The following is a 17,418-nucleotide window of genomic DNA, read 5'->3' on the forward strand; positions in this document are numbered from 1 at the left end:
GGTGAAAAAAAATTCCTCTTATCATAAATCTTTTGAAAGTAGTCAGATAACTCATACATCTGTTCAAATATTACAAAAATATCATTCTTTCTTTTGGCCATCACGTTTTGACCAACATGTGAAAATCTAGATTAATAACATCTACACAGACACACACACACACATATATATTTATATATATCATATAAAAGAAGCCCATTGTTGCAGGCCTTCTTTTTTTTAGCAGGTGATTCACCATCCAAGTGAAGAAAGGGCTGGATAAAGAAAAGGGGGTACTGCGAGCCCTCTGCCCCACGCATCTAACCAGTTTGCGTGGTTCACCGGTTTCACCAACTAGATTCTTAGAGTGATTCAGTCGATACAGAGATGCACTTGAAGTGGGGATATACATTTAGTACTACGATCTAATGGTATTCCTCTTCACTTGAAAGTAAGAGGTCTTAGGTTCAAATTCGTCCATTATGAGGCTAAGTTCACTCCATCCTTTTAGTGTAGATAATATTATTTGTTCAAAAAAAAAAAAAATAATAAACTAATATATATATATATATATATATATATATATATTTAAATACGGGTTCTCACATAATTACAAGTGTACACTATCATTCAAGTAATATAATGATAAGTAAAGTGTTGTTCCAACATAGATCAGATTAACCTAAATTTACTATTGCGCTTAATGTAAATTAAAAATAAACAACACAAGAATTATTATGGCTGAACTTGATATGCAAGGGACTAAACAACTAATATTGCTAACACTAAGACATTAGGATCTTCTCATCTAACCTCGTTATTTATATTAACATCAAATTATGCTCATGTTACCAGCAATTATCCCTTAATTTGCCAATATTTCTTGGCAGAATATACTATTTATCAATCCAAGCTATGGCTAGCCATAGATTTAGATAATCGAAATCCTTAACGCTCAATGGATAATTATAAGAATTGCACAAATCATAACCAGTATGTCTACTTGACTATGCAATTCATTGTAACTATTATGAGAAGCTACTTACTAAACTCAACATGTCAGTCATAATTTAGTTATTCACACAAATACTGATAAGTTATTTGATAACAATAAAACACAATAACAATTTCTCATGGAGAATAACTGAATCAGGCGATCCCATTAATTAGGCTGACTTCAATGGCCCAAATTATTAAGTAGTGCACTAGCCCAATTTTGAATCTTAGCACAAATATAGTATGCCCAGCAGCCCACCTCAACTTTTCAGGTTTCTTGGTATTTTAATTGTCAAATCCATGTTTTGCTCCCAAATCATATTTTTTATAAAATTTGCACAAAACGCATTAAACTCAACAAACTACTACAAAACCATGACTAAATAATAGACAAAAGAGCTATGAAATATATGTAAAATCTCAACCTAACATCCACGTTTCATTCTCTTACTATGTGGTTAATTTATTCTCCACAATGCCCTTACATTGCTTGTGTTTAAGTAGGAAATAAAATGAGACGTATTTCTTTTTTTTGTTAGGACTTTTCTTTCAAGACAAGGTAGGATTCCAAGTCCCGGTGGGAGAGTAACTCTTTTTTGTTCCTCACAAGGCTTTTAGATGGATAAAAGATAACCATTGTAGAAAGTTTCACAAACCTTTACTTTTGAATTATTCAGGATTGCATGGAGAATTCATAGTGAGAAAAGTTTCCGAGTATGCAAAATTTTCCCTCTCTTCTCCTTCTTCTTTGCATGACGAGGTATTTGGGATGGTCATACCCCTTCTTATTCCTCTCGTCATTGGCAGTGGCGAAGCTATGAATAGTTGAGGGGAGGGGCGGAATTTAAAATAGAAAAATGTAGACAATCAAATCATTGTAGATAGTAGATAATATTAATGTAGTTAATAATCAAGGTTCTAACAAACGTTAAACGCTAATCGGAAGGCAAATTGGGGCCTAGCGTCTAGACGGAGGTTTAAATGATTTAAGTAGATTCATTATATACCATATAAACAAGTGTCTTACACCTTGAAAGGACTATACTTGTATTAGAGATTCAAATTTATTTTCTCCTGTTTATTATTTAACATATAAAATACAAGAATATTATAAATTTCGCTTTCCTATTTTAATGAATATGATAGTATGAGATGAAAGGTATTACTAGAATAGGTTATACATTTCTAACATATGTGTGATACTTTCTAATTTTTATAAAACTCGAACCATAGATTAATTAATAAAAAAATAATACTCTGAAATCTTTTGATAATATTGACAAAAATTAAAAAATTAAGAAAAAAAAATCAAAAGTGGCTTCCAGTTGTAGTTCCATTGGTAGCCACAACAAATCAAAACTGTGCATTTTAAGTTAAATAGGAAGCCACCTTCTTCTTCCTCGCGACTCATTTGAACCGCCACTTTTGCAACAGTCGCGGCTTCGGCTCGCACCGGAAAGGCCCATATTTCGACTGAATCTTTAATATTCGCTGATAATACCTAAGGTTTTCAAAAGGCAATGCACGCAGCGGAGGTTGCACAGCAGCAGAGCAACCAGGGGCGTTTGCTTTTCGACTGACCAGAGGGGCGGCTACTCGCTCCTAGGCTTCTTTTCCAGCGAGAGGCGTAGCAGCATAACCAAAACCAGATAGCAGCAGCAGTAGAACTAGTCGGGGTTTTCCAACGAGAGGAGGGGCAACCACCACTCCTCACTCTCACGTGGCTTTGCCACTGGTCATTGGTGTGGAAAATGGCGCGCACGGATGTGTGTAAATTAACATAAGTACTGGCTCGACTAGGCCGTTCTAGGGGAAACTAGTTTAGGTTTTTTTTTTAACAAATGATATTTATCTACACTAAAAAGGGTGAGGGGGGCTAAACCTCATAATGGGCTAGCAATATTGCAGTTCAAATTCTCACTAAGTGGCTACTAGTTCAGCTACTTGAATTTTTTTCTCTTGTTCTAAATGAATCTAATATTGTTTGGGCCCAAGATAACACTTTGGCCCGAGCCTGGAATTGCTCTCGGTCCAATGAGTATCAAGAATATTCTCTGCCATGGGCCGAGCTCAGTAGAGTTCGACCGAGTCCTATCAGAATGTGATTTCCACCTGGATAAAGGTGAAATGGTCCAATCCTAATACAATAGGGATTATTTAGTGGCTAAAAGCTTCTGAATCAGAAAAGATGTCAAAAGTTAAGGGTTAAATCTGAATGATTAAAGTGCTTGGTTCAGAATCCTATAGGAGTTAGGATTGGTCGAGGCCATATCAGATTGGGATGGAGAATTCCAGTTCGAGTAAAATTCTAGTTCGATTATTGGGGAAATCACTGCTATAAATAGAGAGGGGGTGCTGATAGGAGCATATTTATGCGACTTAGTTAGCTTGTTTCTTGGCATTTATGTTGTTAGTTCGTAGTTATTTTAGTATTTTAAGGTATTTTCATGTGTTTGTAGGTCCAAAGGGTTAATGTGGCAAAGAAGTGCATTTTGGAGCATTTTGGAGCTTTTTTGGGCATGGAATGGATAGCATATGCTTGGAGCAAAAGGAATGGACGAAATATGAAGTTTGTGCATCATCCTCTCCCTATAAATAACCATTTTAGCACACTCATTTCACCCAACACATCCACTTATTACAACCACCCAACACATTCACCTACCACTACATCCACTCATTTCAACCACCCAACACATTCACCTACCACTACATCCACTCATTACCACCACCCATTACATCCTCTCCCTAGCCTATAAATACATCCATCCACCCTTCACCATAATAGACAGATATCAATCCAAAACACACACACACATCATCTACACAATTCTCCACTCTTTGCCGCATTCAATTCAACCTTCATCCAAACATATCCATTCATCTTCACATCCATTCCTCCATACAAACAAACCTTCAAACACTCACCAACACCTTGTGCCGTAGCAAAGGAAGGGAAGAAAAGTGCTTGGACGTGCTTGCTGTCCAACTTGGATTGTTGAAGCGTTTAGGTGTTTTCTTTCTTTTGTTTCCAATGTTTAAATTCATTTTCTTTTGTTTTGTTGTGAATATGAGTGGCTAAACCCCTCTTGGCTATTGGTGATTTCAAAGCCATGATTATGTGTGTAATATGATTTGATAAATTCTAGTTATGAACTCTTGAAACGTAAATGCAATTGGCTTAACTATTTGATTGATAACTTATTTGTATTTGTTGATTAAGGGTCGACACTTAATTGGCATGCATAAATCCGATGCTAGAATATAAGAAAGTTTCACATAATCGTTACAAACTTATATTCATAAGTAGTGGAGGTCGCTTATAAACGATCACGTTAAGTTTAATTCTAGCATGAGTAACATGATGTCATAGTTGCAAGTGTTTTGTCAATGCTTATGATTTTCATTAAACGTAATGATCTTTGATTGTATCTCTATTATGATGTCATGTAGAGAACTTTTGAAGAATGTTTTGGGTTGTCGAATGATGTCATCCAATCCAATAATACAAGGAAAATCTAAGGGTTAACTAGTGATGTCACGGTTAATTTGGGGCATTGTCGTTTATAATTCAATGAAGTAGTAACTGGAAATCGAGTTGTTTGCATACATGTCATGTGTAGAGAAAAAACCTCTAGCTATCTCATCCATCATCTTATTTCTCAAATTCGTTTTACAATCTGTCTAGTTTTTCATACTTGTTTGTTTGTTTCAACTTCATCCAAATCAAAACCCCCCTTTTTAGTTTCTTGTTTCAAAGTGTTTCAAATCTGTTTTGTTTGTGTTTTTGATTGTTTTAGGTGAAGCCAAAACCCAATTTTCGTTCAAAGTTGTGTTTAGAGCCAGAAATTGCCCAACAAGTGTTTTTAGGTAGTTTTGAGTGTTTTTAAGTTGTTTTAAGTCTTTTGAACCTGTTTTGAGTCCCTTGAGCCTATTCAAACGTTTTTAACTTTGTTTTTATGTTTTTGAGTCAGTTTAGAGTCAATTAGCAATCCCTCCTAATCCCCGACCTAGAACGATCCCTACTTATACTTATACTACAATGGTCAAAAGATGGTTAAATTTGTGTGTTAAGTTAATTTTTGCATCAGGTGCATCATTCAAACCTCATCTAATTCAACACACAACTGCCATGCGCAAACAACCTCTCAAACACCTTGAGATTTTTATTATCTTTTTTTCTGTCAACACATCTTCAGTTTGGATAAACAATACTGTGAAGGCAACCGACAACATCTTCAATTTGGATAAATAACATTGAAGCTGTAGAATCAACTAACCGAGGAACACCTTTAGTTTGGATAAACAACACTGCTTCGAGATCGACTGGTTATCTATCAAAGTCTTGGTCAACGAGGATTTCCGAGTCCTTGTTGGAAGAGGTAATCTCATCAGTCTTCTCTGCAAAGTGAGTTGTTACCAGGCTCGGCACATTGAAAGCCGAGTTTATTTTATGATTGGATATTCGCAAGTACATTTTAGAGTTCGGCATTCAGACGGCTGAACCACATTTACGATCAAAACACTTATCTTTTTTAGTATTTGTGTCCGTACAGTTTGGGGTACCAGTTCAGCGTTCTTATATTATCAAAATATAATTATTGAGGCCAAACTCGGTGCCGAAAATTTGTAAACTTCAAAGAACTAGCAGCCTTGTCTTTAGGCTCTAGAGCCCAAAGGTCGAGACAAGTTCATTCCTCGGCCACAATTGCAAGACGTAAAAGTCAGCAGTGCACCCAATGCCACATTTACATTCATTTTACTCCCCGGCCGAACTCGGCTGAGAGTTGGCACGCCTCGCATTCGATCGAATGATGTAGTTAGCTTATTAGTTATTCGGCCTGCACGCCACGTAGACTAAGTAGTTTTTAGGGTAAAAAAATATCAATGCATGAATAGAGTCTTGTGTGCCCTTTTATTTATCTTTATTTGTCTTTAACATGAATTTTGTGTCAAGGTACCTTTATATGAGTAGGGAGCTCCTTTCTCGAGGAAGGAAGATTTTCACCAAGTCTCCTGAGGTTGAAGATGATGAAGGCTTTCGAGAAGTGGTTAGCTAGCAATATTGTGGCTTGTGCGTAAAGTAGGTCGAAGATTATTCTTGCGATAAATCAAGGAAGAGGAAGATCTCATCCCATTTACATCTCTAGTGGCTTCAACTTTTCAATACTAGGTTTGTCAATGAGTGTTTTGTGCAATGGGATGTGCGCTTGCTCAATGAGCATTTTTGGGCATAGACCCCCCTTCTTCTTTCCGGGTCGGCAAAGTGGGTAGGTTTGCTTTTGTGGCGTGTCTAGGTAGTGCGCTGGCATGTTGTCTGCAATGCCTATAGGCACAGTGACTAACGTACTAAGGTAGGCACGAAACCCAAAACATTTCACAAAAACTAGCAAAGTCAATCTCTCCAAAATTGCTATTAAGGGAAGCGACAATGAGGTAGACTGAGAGCTATTGGACTTGCTTTGTGCATATGGCCATGGTTGGAGGTCTGCTGTGATTGAAAGGCATATGAGATTATGGCCCGCCCTCCAAGGTCGGTGAACAAATAACTCTGCGCCTAATGCACAAATAAAAATAATAAAATAATGAAATAAACAAAATAAACAAAATACAAAGTTAAAAAATAAACTATCTTATTCAAATAATCCAGAAACCCTACGAGTGTACAAAAATAAATAAAACTTTATCTTCGTCATCTAACACAACCTCAGCTTGCATAGCTTTGTCATACTAAATAGTTCATCTGAAACAATAAAAAGGTGAGGGATGAGTAACCTCCATCGCCCAATGAGTAAAATATGTAATGTGCCAGCCAAGTGATGTTGTTTTACACACACTAGAAAATATCATAACTATACCAAAAGTTTTAGCCACATAGTTCCATACCACATTATCCATTAAGTGTTTGTACTTGGAGAAATTGAGCCTAACGTTAGGAATGATGACTTTGCATGAGCTACTGAATCTTCACATTGGCATGCTATAGCCATATTAACAAGTCTTTGTGATTTAGATAACATGGTTTTTATTCAATCAAGAATGTACGAATATTATGCCATTTAATATTCAGAACCTGAGCAACAATTTTCTTTAGATAATCATCATTCAGTTATTAACATTAAATGCAAATATTGACGACAGGATTAGGGCATAGTTTTAATATGTGAAAAGCTTTAGCTGACACACATCAAACCATTCTTATTAATCCATTGTCAATCTGTAACCTGCACAAGATCTATTCTTCATGCTTTCAACATAGGGTTAAAGAGATATGTGAAGGCTCTGATACCAAATATTAGATTAAATATAGTGGAAACTAAAGAACTCAACATATCCAATTAACCACTAACCTTGAGAAGACATTGCAGCAGAAAAATAAAGGTTCTTCTCTTCTCAACACTATCTGTATGCACTGTCAATCAATAGGGCTTGATATTTTCTGTTTGCGTGTATTGTGTGAGAGTAGGGACCCTTTACTTATAACTTAAACAATGGTCTTTGATAAGGATATTTCCGATCATGTAATCCTTATCAAAGTCATCAATTTGATAACCCTTATCAATAATATCCAAAGCATCCATATCAAATTGGTTAATACCAATTGCACCGAGACTTCTTTAGATTATATTTCAGTCTTTATACATTCCTTAATAACCAACAAGTATCATCATACACAAACTCTTATGATCTCAATCCCTCATGCACGTGCTAAACAAGTGTGCAGCTCTCATTAGACTTACAAAAAATGCTGTTCCAATCACAGCCCTTGCTGTTACCATGGAGAAACGAACAAAATTTCTCAAACCCATAATGGAAAGCCTAGTCATAGTCTTCTTGGAGCTTCTTTGTCGCCTATATAACTTGATTGAGCTAACACGTACAACTTCCTCTTCTTTTTAGAACCAATTGGCTGATTTTTACAATGCCTCTATCAACTTTTGGTTTAACGCAACCAATGTGGACTATTCTTCCGCGCACACTTTTGATGCCAAACAGTCACGGTACTTGAGTTAGCCCAAATTTTGTTCTTCGCTTCGGCAATTTTATCGACCGGATCATCAAAATCACAATCACGTCCTGAATCACATGACATTTGAGCTTGCCATGGTGGTAAGGGCATGCTGGATAATATTTTTTTTTTAGTGGAGTTTTGAACAAGTGACTTTTTGGTGGGATTTGGAACAAGTTGCTTCCAATGTATCTGTCTCAGTTGGCCCGAGCTTATTCTTATAGACAATCATGTAAAGTGATTAAATGCTACACCAAAAAAAAACTGGATGGAATGGACTGACAAATAACGTTCTAGCGTAGGTTTATGAGTGTTTGTGAAAATTTGTGTAAAGATGTCATTCAGTCAGTTTACAATCAGTTGGTTCCCATTTTGCCTTCTAATTTAGTCACAATTTTCTTTAACAACATAAGAATGTCTAGGGGAAGCCAAATTGTTTTCAGTTTGTAGTAATATGGTTCGAGGCATTGGATAGGGTTGAGAAATGACGGTTTAACAATGTGTGTGTTTATGAAGACTACGAAACTTGTGCCTCCTCAGCTGTAGTCATGCCAGTTTGTTTGTTCCAGAAGCATACAATAAATTTTGACAGTGTGACACTCCACTAGTACAGAGATATCTTTCTTACAAAATACATGTAGTCATAGAACTCCCACATCAAAATTTAAAGACATTCTACTATAACCATTTTTGAACTAAAATTATAAGGGGACATTCTATGACCATCTGAAACAGAAATGATTTGGTGCAACATTACCAAATTTCATTACCTTTTCTACAGTTACATCATTAATGCCTTTATCATTGGGCAACACAAGTTGACAATAGAACTTAAAAGAATTAACCCCTTAATGTTCCACAAAAGTATTCTTCAATTCCACTTCCTCAATGGTGTACTTGCATCCCTTTGATTTACCTATTGGTTCAATTTCATTCAAGTATTTCATGTGCTGCACCATGGAAAAATTCCTCATTGCATCTGTTTTTAGATCTCGGTTGGCCTTTTCAACTGTTAACAATCGACAACGAATACGTTCAATCTCTCAAACCAACTGCACATGTCTATTCTTCCAAAACAGAACAAACTAGGTAAAGTATTGTATACCTGAAAATAGACGCTCTGAAGGACGCCTTGCCTCACTTCTGTTAGGGTATAGCTACTTGTGGCTAGACTTAGATTCTTTGACAGGGGGTGTATTCAAGGTGATTGAATGACGATATTTCAAAGTGGGTGTATAAAAGAGGACTGGATGAGGAGTTTTAGGAGTTGGTGTATTAAAGAGGACTGGGGAGAAGTTTTGGACGTTGGTGTATTAAAATCTCTGGACACTATAGAACATCTAGCAATATTTGCACTAACCTTAAAAATTGGAACGTGAGTCAACAATTTAAACTGTTCATTTTTTCAATCAACTACAAGATCATATTTCATTTTTTCAATCAACTACAAGATCATGTTTCAAAAAAAGAAACTCCGAAAAAAGGTTAATGGTGATGAAAAATTAGAGCGTAAACGTAAACGACATTCAGACGGTTAGAATTTGTCATTAAGGCTTATGGATTGTGGTGTTTAGTTTCGGAGTTGACTCTTTTATGAAAGTTGTAGGCATTGTCATTATGAGCTTTTCTATATTTTTCAAACTTGTAAATTAATTTTTAGTAATTTTTTTTTTGAAGTCATAGGAAAAACATTGATTTGTAAAAAGTAAAATTAAATTGAAATTCTTTTAAGAAAAAAACTGAACGAAAATCAATAAAAAAAAACAAATAAAAAGAGTTGAGTTTGGCCCCCTGTGAACCTTGAAATGAGAAAAACTGGGTTTGGTCCTCTAGGCCGTCTGACTCTGGCTCGTCTAGGAATCATAGTGGGACTCTATCTCTGTCACTCTGCCTCAGATGTGGTTTTGCGACGTCTGGCAATCTACCACAACTGGTGAGTGGAGTGCCGACTGGAACTGGAAAAAATTACTATGTGGAGTGGATAGATGGGACGTTGGAGACTCGAAGGCACAAGTAGTTGTGAATTTGCTTAAAGAATGTACAATTTTCGAAGCATCCATGATGAACATTGAGTCGAATTTGCGGGGGGTACACTGAACCAAAATAATTATTGTTTTTATACCTATACATGTGTAAAAAGAATTTTTGGTGCCCCTTTTATTTTTGGGCCTTGAGCAGAGGCCCTGTTAGCACAGATCCGACAAGACGTGAGCGACCAGGTTCAACTTGTGATCGAATAGGGCATATGGTTTCTGGTATGTAATGAGTCGTACACAGAGATTTTTCCTTTAGCTAGACCCACCATTATGGCCAACCCAGTGCTTATCAAGATTTCATGGCATGAAAACCTTTCCACACCATCGAGCCATGACATACCAAACTCGGACCCCTCGGCCTTGACAGTGTTCACGAACACCGGCTCAAATCCTTTAAAAGCTTTGCCACACCTCACTCTTGTTCCTCCTGCAGCTGTCCTTGATGCATGGCAGCATGTACAATAAGCCTATGCACAAGTCAACATTATATAGAAAAAAATCATGAATAAGAAATCAAACAACATTAGAACAAATCATTGACACGATAACATATTCAACATCACAGCTGCAACAATTTTGAATATTATGACATTAAAGAAGTTTGCCATTTTACCAGAAAATAGTCATTGGTATTGGTTTTCAAGATTGGCCGTACACTGCAAAGTTCGTTTGATGCTTCCTCGAGAGATACAACTGCAATGGATGTGCAGCCATAATGAAATATTAAATTAGACATTGACAAGAACACAATCCCTTTTTTCAATTCAATCATTCGTAATATATAATGTTTAGTCACTTACACTGGTAGACAACCAAACTTCTGGTTCAAGAATTCGCCTCCAAAAGTTAGTGTTTTTAGGAGTTATAATCACTAACAGGGGACTAACAATATAACAAAATACATAAGGATCACCAATGTATTCATAAGAATTACTCAAAACTTTCATGCATAAATATAAATGAAACCTTAAAGAGTAACTTAGTCCTTGTCGCTCTCCATCACCTTATTGAAGTGATAGAAAAATTTCATTATTTCAAGCAGGCATTGTTTACAAAGGCGGAGGATATTCATCACTTTTGCAACTGGAAGGAGACATACTCAAAGAATTTTTGCATAAATGACATTGGAAAAAAATATTTAGAAGGCAGTTTGGAGGAGAAAAGAAATAAAATGCATGGAGTAGCATAACATGCCACAACTCATCTCACTGCCCCAACGACCCCAAGCCATAACGCCTACATGGGCCACTCTCTTTTGTCTCTCTCTCTCTTGGCCCAAGCAAGCAGGAGGCATGCGCATTCTTCCCCTTACCAGGCTACAAGGCCCACATGCCCAACCTCCATCTTTAGATGACCCAAGGCCCAACCGGGCTTCAACTTTCCTTCTCTCCTTCAGTAGCACGGGCTTGAGCCCAACATGCCATTACTGCGCCCTATTGAGCTCTTAGTCACACGACGGTCACATGACCAAAAATTGCTTTACGTGGAAAGACTACCTTAAGAAGCTCATGAAAGATGGAAAATGCAACAAAAACCTAGATAAGCCAGCGATACAGCCCATAAGGAATGCTAAAGTAGATGTAGAATCATCTGCCAAGACGATATGAACAATGATATTTTCATTGAATCTGAATACTTAGGGACTACCGACAATTCCAAGAAGAGGAAAATTCTGCATGCGAGATCGATCTCCCAGGTTCAGACAGTAAACGTCGTGCCAAAACTAATCTTCGGCTTCACTAAGCAGGACGCCGATGTAATAGATTTCCCACATGATGACGCCCTGATGATATCTGTCTAACTTGCCTATGCCATGGTTAACAAATTGATGGGGGACAACAACATCATAGTCAACCTCCTTTAACTTTCAGTGATTCAGAAGGTGGGCTTGAAAAACACGATTAAACGCCGGGTAGAGGTTCTTATTGGATTCAATGTCCATACCTTAACTGTCATCGGCACCATTACGCTCGACCTCAACAGTCTTCTGATTATCTCTTTGCAGATCTTCATGATTGCCAGCGAGCCAAATTTTGGCCGACCCTGGCTAGTGAAGGTTAAAGCTATGACCTCGATTAAATATAACAAAATCTGATTCCGCATCCCAGGAGGAAGAGTCGGAAATATCAAGCCAAACTAGGCTGCATTTCGATGATGCACTATGCAACTCTTAAATGAGTCAAAGGATAAGTCATTTACCTCAGTAGAAGACAATGAGGTGCAGAAGGACGACACATCTACCAAATACCAATTACAACATACATATCAAGAAGATGGTGTCCAGGTCGACGCATCGGCATACGGGATAAGATGGAAACCATAGGAAGACGTCGAGTACATCACTCTTGATCCCCAGTAGCTAGAGAAGGCGACTAGAATTGTGGCACACATCTGAGCCTGACGAAAAAGAAAGAACTCATGGCTTTCCTTAGGAAAAATCTTAACGTTTTCGCATGGTCACCTTCTGACATGCCTGACATCGACCCCAAGTGAGGACTTCTGAGATAGTTGTATTCCGATTAGCCTTACTCTAGCCTTAGAAAATCATGGTCCCATATCGGCTAAAGGCTCTTCGATGGTCAAAGTTAATAAGCAAGTATAAGACTCAAGCAGTAAGCAAGAAAGTTAGAGTGTAATGATTGCATTACCAAAGATGAACTTTAGAAAGGTGTATTTATACCAGTCGGGAGAGAGACATTTTTAAGATATAATTCTGTATTAAGCCGGGATAGTCCTAAAGATATCTAGGAGTATATATTGCATCTTTAAGAATGTGATTACTTGTGTCAGACGCCAATTCCTACATTGTAGGAACTTCAAGAATATAGGAAACATGTTAATTCCTTGTTACATCAGGTTGTGTTTTGCGAAAAAGAATGGTTAATCTCAGTGAAGTAGCTCTGACTTTGCCCACTGTTCTAGAACATGATAGTGGTGGCACCATTGCCCTGTTAATCCAACTTTGCTCGGAGCTGCTAAATCCATAACCGGGCTTCTAAGGTACTTATATTCTAATCCTCCTTACTAAGGACCTAGAAAATCATGGTCCCACATACATAATTCGTGTCAGGGTTTAGGTTGGCAAGCATAACAAGATCCTCATCATCTGCCCATGTCCAGTAGACTTTGTTCCTTTCCACTTTAGTTGGGAAAACTTCTCCTCACATGCTGGCAATTAATGTAATAGTCATCAAGATTTAATTTCTCACACATATTCTTATGTAAACATTCACAAACATTTATTACATTCATACACATTCGTGGACAGTCATACCTTTACATCTTTAGCTGCTTGAAAGTGAGCAGCATCTTCATTGTTTTCCAACAGAGAAGTTGGGACGGCTGCCAGATCAGCCATCTTATAATAACGTAAGGACTTCTCCAGTTGGGGAAGTGTTTAATATGCCCAAACCTGCATGTACACAATCACAATAATATGTAACCAATATTAGCTACAAAAGCAACACATAATACCTTAAAAGCGTACGTCAAGTCTTTGCAGCCCAATCCGACTCTCTATATCTTCTATTTTGCCTTCTCTTTTTCTTCTTCCTCATCATCTCCATCCACATCACCATCCACTTTTCCTCTCCCTTACCTAAAAGTAGTAAATTAGAGGATGTCTTGAAGTTGTTCAAACGATATTGCACTCCATGAATAATCGTTGAACTCATCCATGTCCTCAACGAGATGGAAGTAGTCTAGATTCACAACCACAATAATGTTTGCCCATATCGAGACAGCCTTGGCAAAGCATAACAATCCCATGTTCAACAAATCATCCTCGTTTTCGCGTTCTTTAAAAGCCCTTTGAAATTTTACACAAGTCACTAAAATCTTCTTGTTCACTTTCTTGGGGGCCATATTCGTTGTACCTTTACCCTTCTCTCTCCTACCATGGTTGCTCTCTCCATTAAACCCAAACTTTTGAGGGAAATACTCCCTCAATAGCCTAATCTCGAAAGGCTCAATCTCTATGTCATATGGGTTCGTCACACCAAAGCTAGTAATGAGGCAAAAGTCTTTCTTTGTGAACGGGGTCACTTCACAGCCGATTAAATAGGTGAGGCCCTTTAGGTCTTTTGCCACTCTACAAAGCGACAATTCATGGAGCAATTGACCACTGAAGGCTAGTTTATCAATGTGCTCTAAGTGACCGAAGCAGGTTGCCCTAAAGGCAGCAATCTTGGTGTCATTAAACTTTTGACGCATCACCCCTAACGCATGACAAGCTTAGGATAAGTTGCTAACCATTCCCTTGCAGCATTCTTCTTCTCTTGTCACTAGTTGAACCCCCTAATTTTCCATCTCATGTACACCTAACAATACAAACATTCAACATAACCAAATTCAACGATATATACCTTAACACAACATGTCAACTAGTTTTCATAACAATACATCAACCGTGAACATAGCATCATAAATTTAGCAATCTTAAGTTAATTCATAAAATTAAAGAAGCTTTCATCAACACAAATCAACCCCAATTCAACAAATTGAGCAATATAAGCCCTATACACAACCTATCAACAATAATTCATAAACCAACATTGAACCCAAATTTTTCCAAAATTCCACAAATTGTCACAAATTTCATCAACGAACATGCATAATTAACCATTAAACTTCATCAATGAACATGCATAATAAACCATGAACACTAAACTAATTTATCAATTTAACACAAATAACAAAATTTACTTCTAGGGTCCCAAATTTTCAAACTCACCGAATTTCAAATTGACTTTGGGGGAAGGAAGTATGATGTCGAGTATTGTGGAAGCAAGGACTCTAACCTCGACTTGGAGGAAGCAAGTACCATGTCCTTTAAATCGAACCGACTGGACAAATTAGGAACCAATTTTGAACAAAGTTTGACTAAGTTTTGAATGCTCCGTGTGGAAATTAGTTGAGTTTCAAATGCCACGTCGAAGACGACAAACACTGGACAACTTTGACTGAGTTTCGAATGTTGAGGAAGTCGATTGAAATTTCTTTAAAATCATTCTTCGGTGAGTTTTTGGTGGAGGAGATGACAAGTTTAATGAAGATATAACTATTCTTGGGGAGGGAGAGAGTGTTAGTTGGAAAAAAAAAAACTATTGTTGGGTCCAATGAGTTTTAATCACCGGTCATTTATGACCCAATTTTAGTGCAAGCGCTTGCTAATTGATTTGTTTATAGCCATTGAGATAAAATCCAACGGTCTATATTTGTCCACACAAATGGAATGCAAAACTTGGTCTTAGTAGAAAACACGAAAACCTGTTTGTGTTTTTTCATATCTACTACTTTGTAATTGCTGCAGTGAACAATCATTTCCTATGCTTTGTTTGCGTAAATGCCCTCTTCTTTCTGTATGTCAGCCCTTTCTAGGCTTGTAAAATGTGTGCTGATTTGGAAGTGCTTTTAAAATAGCTGAAAGTGTTTTGGGTAAAAATGTTTTTGAAACTAATCTTTAGTTAAATTCAAGTGAATCCTGGAAAGCTCTTTGGAACCAAAAAAACATTTTCTCTAAAAGTTTTTTAGTCATTTCAAAAGCACCTCCAAACGGAGTATGTCATACATTTGGACTTCTTTTAACGAACCATTGACAAAAAAATAAAAAATAAAAATAAAGAAATCTATCTCCTCCATCCAATATACTAAAAAAATACAAGCAGTAAATCAAACAACTTGGAATTACTTTAGTCTAAAGAAGGCTTTTCAATTGCACTGTACACATGAACAGTGTTTTGAACCACATTTCAGTTTATTTACAAGATTGCCACAAGGGTGAAGGCGGCTGGGTTAGTTTCGTTTTGGGCTGTGTTTGCTGGGCTTACCTTAATTGTTGATGAGGCCGGCCCTTTAGGTGTTCAAATGATTGGAATGCCCATCTAGGGTTAAGATCGGACGGTCCGGATTAAAAGTTTGGAGGGTACTTTTGTCATCTTAAATGTCGGGACTGCTTGGGATCGATGGTGAGGGGATTGTAGGGCAGACAGGAGGCCATGCCGCCTCTGAGATAGAGATGGAGAGAGAAGGGGAGAGAGACGGAGACAGCGAGAGAGAGAAAGGGATTTTAGGGATTTGCAAATCCTTCCCCTTCACACAGAACCTCTGCAAATCAGTCGGCCCCAGCCCCTCAACGCTCATCTCCAGATCCCCTTCATACTGCAAATCAATTCCTTCGCCTTTAGTGCCACCACACTGCAAATGAATTTTCTTCATATCCTCACGAATGTGGCTTCTCTGGTTTTCGTTTTTATTTTTTATGGAAGGTATGAGATTTCTTTAATGTTTTGCTTGGTTTATGATTTTTGTGTGGATGGACTAGCTGGGGGCTATGGGTCTCTTCAAATTTGGATAGTCTAGGGTTTCTGACGAGTTTTCTGTTTGTGGTTTTGGTTTTTAGGGATTGCACTAGGAAAAGGGCTGGAGGCGATTTCAAATCGTAAAAAGGTATACTTCGTTAGCATTCGATATTTAGTTAGCAATTTTATTCTGGTTTATTGTGTTTTTTTTAATTTTTTGTTCAACTGTAATTTCTTGGTTCGGAAGCTAAAGATTGAAATCTTACGTTTCAGATTTGATAGCTTATGCTTGCTTAGGTTTTTCTGATTGAATTGAGAGATTGAAGATTTATAGATGGGGAAAGTGTCTCCAAAAGAGAGGAATTTGAAGAACCTGAAACAGAAGAAGCGACGGGGTTCTGGTTGAATGGAATTTCTCAAATGCCTTAGCAGTCACAGTCATTGCCTCGGTTGTATGGATAGTGTATGAATTATGGTTTTATTGGTCAGTATACAAATGTGCGAAAATTGGTATTCATTTAATGGGTCAATTCATCTTTAATATGGATCTGAATATCTTAAATCTTATATGCTTGGGTATCGTGTTGTTGAACTCTGGAATACGACTATGCTTTACTACAACATTTTCTCAAGGGAAAAAAGTTCCTTATTTTTTTTGGTTTTCTTGGCCACCAAATGAGGAATATTTCATTTTCTTTATTTGTGTTTGTAGTGATGTAATTCAGGTTCTGTTTATTGTGATTTTAAATTAAATGCGTTACTTTGTCTTTTTTTTTTTTTTTTTTTTTTTTTGTTGTGCCTTTGATTTGTTTACCAATTTTTGGGACAACTCATGAGCACTATAAGTGTGATACAAAAGTTTCTTGAGTTGGGAAATTTCTTTTTGCCATAATCAGTTTTAGATAAGAATCATTTTGTCATGATTTGGAGCGAGATGCCCGGTGTTCAGAGTTTTTAATGGAAAGAGGGGTAAAGATTGTTTGGCAATATGATTTTGTGCACGGGAAACTCTGTAATTGTCACAATTGGTACAGTTGCATCTTGAATTTACTACAAAATCTAATCTGTATCTTGCGGGCAATGGTAGATAGGCCATTTC

At 37.2% G+C, this 17,418-nt stretch overlaps 1 protein-coding gene and 2 long non-coding RNA genes across 3 annotated transcripts; 1 reads left to right on the forward strand and 2 right to left on the reverse strand.

Annotated features, from left to right (window-relative positions):
• Positions 1-8,539: 8,539 nt before the first annotated feature.
• LOC139189968 (uncharacterized) lies at positions 8,540-9,410 on the reverse strand. Its single transcript, XR_011573828.1, has 2 exons — positions 9,090-9,410; positions 8,540-8,993 (listed from the first exon to the last, which is right to left on the reverse strand). It is a non-coding gene; the product is annotated as an uncharacterized lncRNA (long non-coding RNA).
• A 4,222-nt stretch (positions 9,411-13,632) lies between these two features.
• Positions 13,633-14,232, reverse strand: LOC139189831 (uncharacterized). Its single transcript, XM_070809064.1, has one exon. It carries the CDS (start codon positions 14,230-14,232, stop codon positions 13,633-13,635), a length of 600 nt encoding a protein of 199 aa, XP_070665165.1.
• Positions 14,233-15,996: 1,764 nt separating this feature from the next.
• On the forward strand, positions 15,997-16,968 carry LOC139190030 (uncharacterized). The gene is made up of 3 exons (XR_011574000.1): positions 15,997-16,286; positions 16,421-16,467; positions 16,593-16,968. It is a non-coding gene; the product is annotated as an uncharacterized lncRNA (long non-coding RNA).
• The last annotated feature ends 450 nt before the right edge of the window (positions 16,969-17,418 follow it).

Source organism: Malus domestica, chromosome 12 (genome assembly GCF_042453785.1).
Source record: "Malus domestica chromosome 12, GDT2T_hap1".
In the NCBI taxonomy this organism is placed as follows: domain Eukaryota; kingdom Viridiplantae; phylum Streptophyta; class Magnoliopsida; order Rosales; family Rosaceae; genus Malus; species Malus domestica.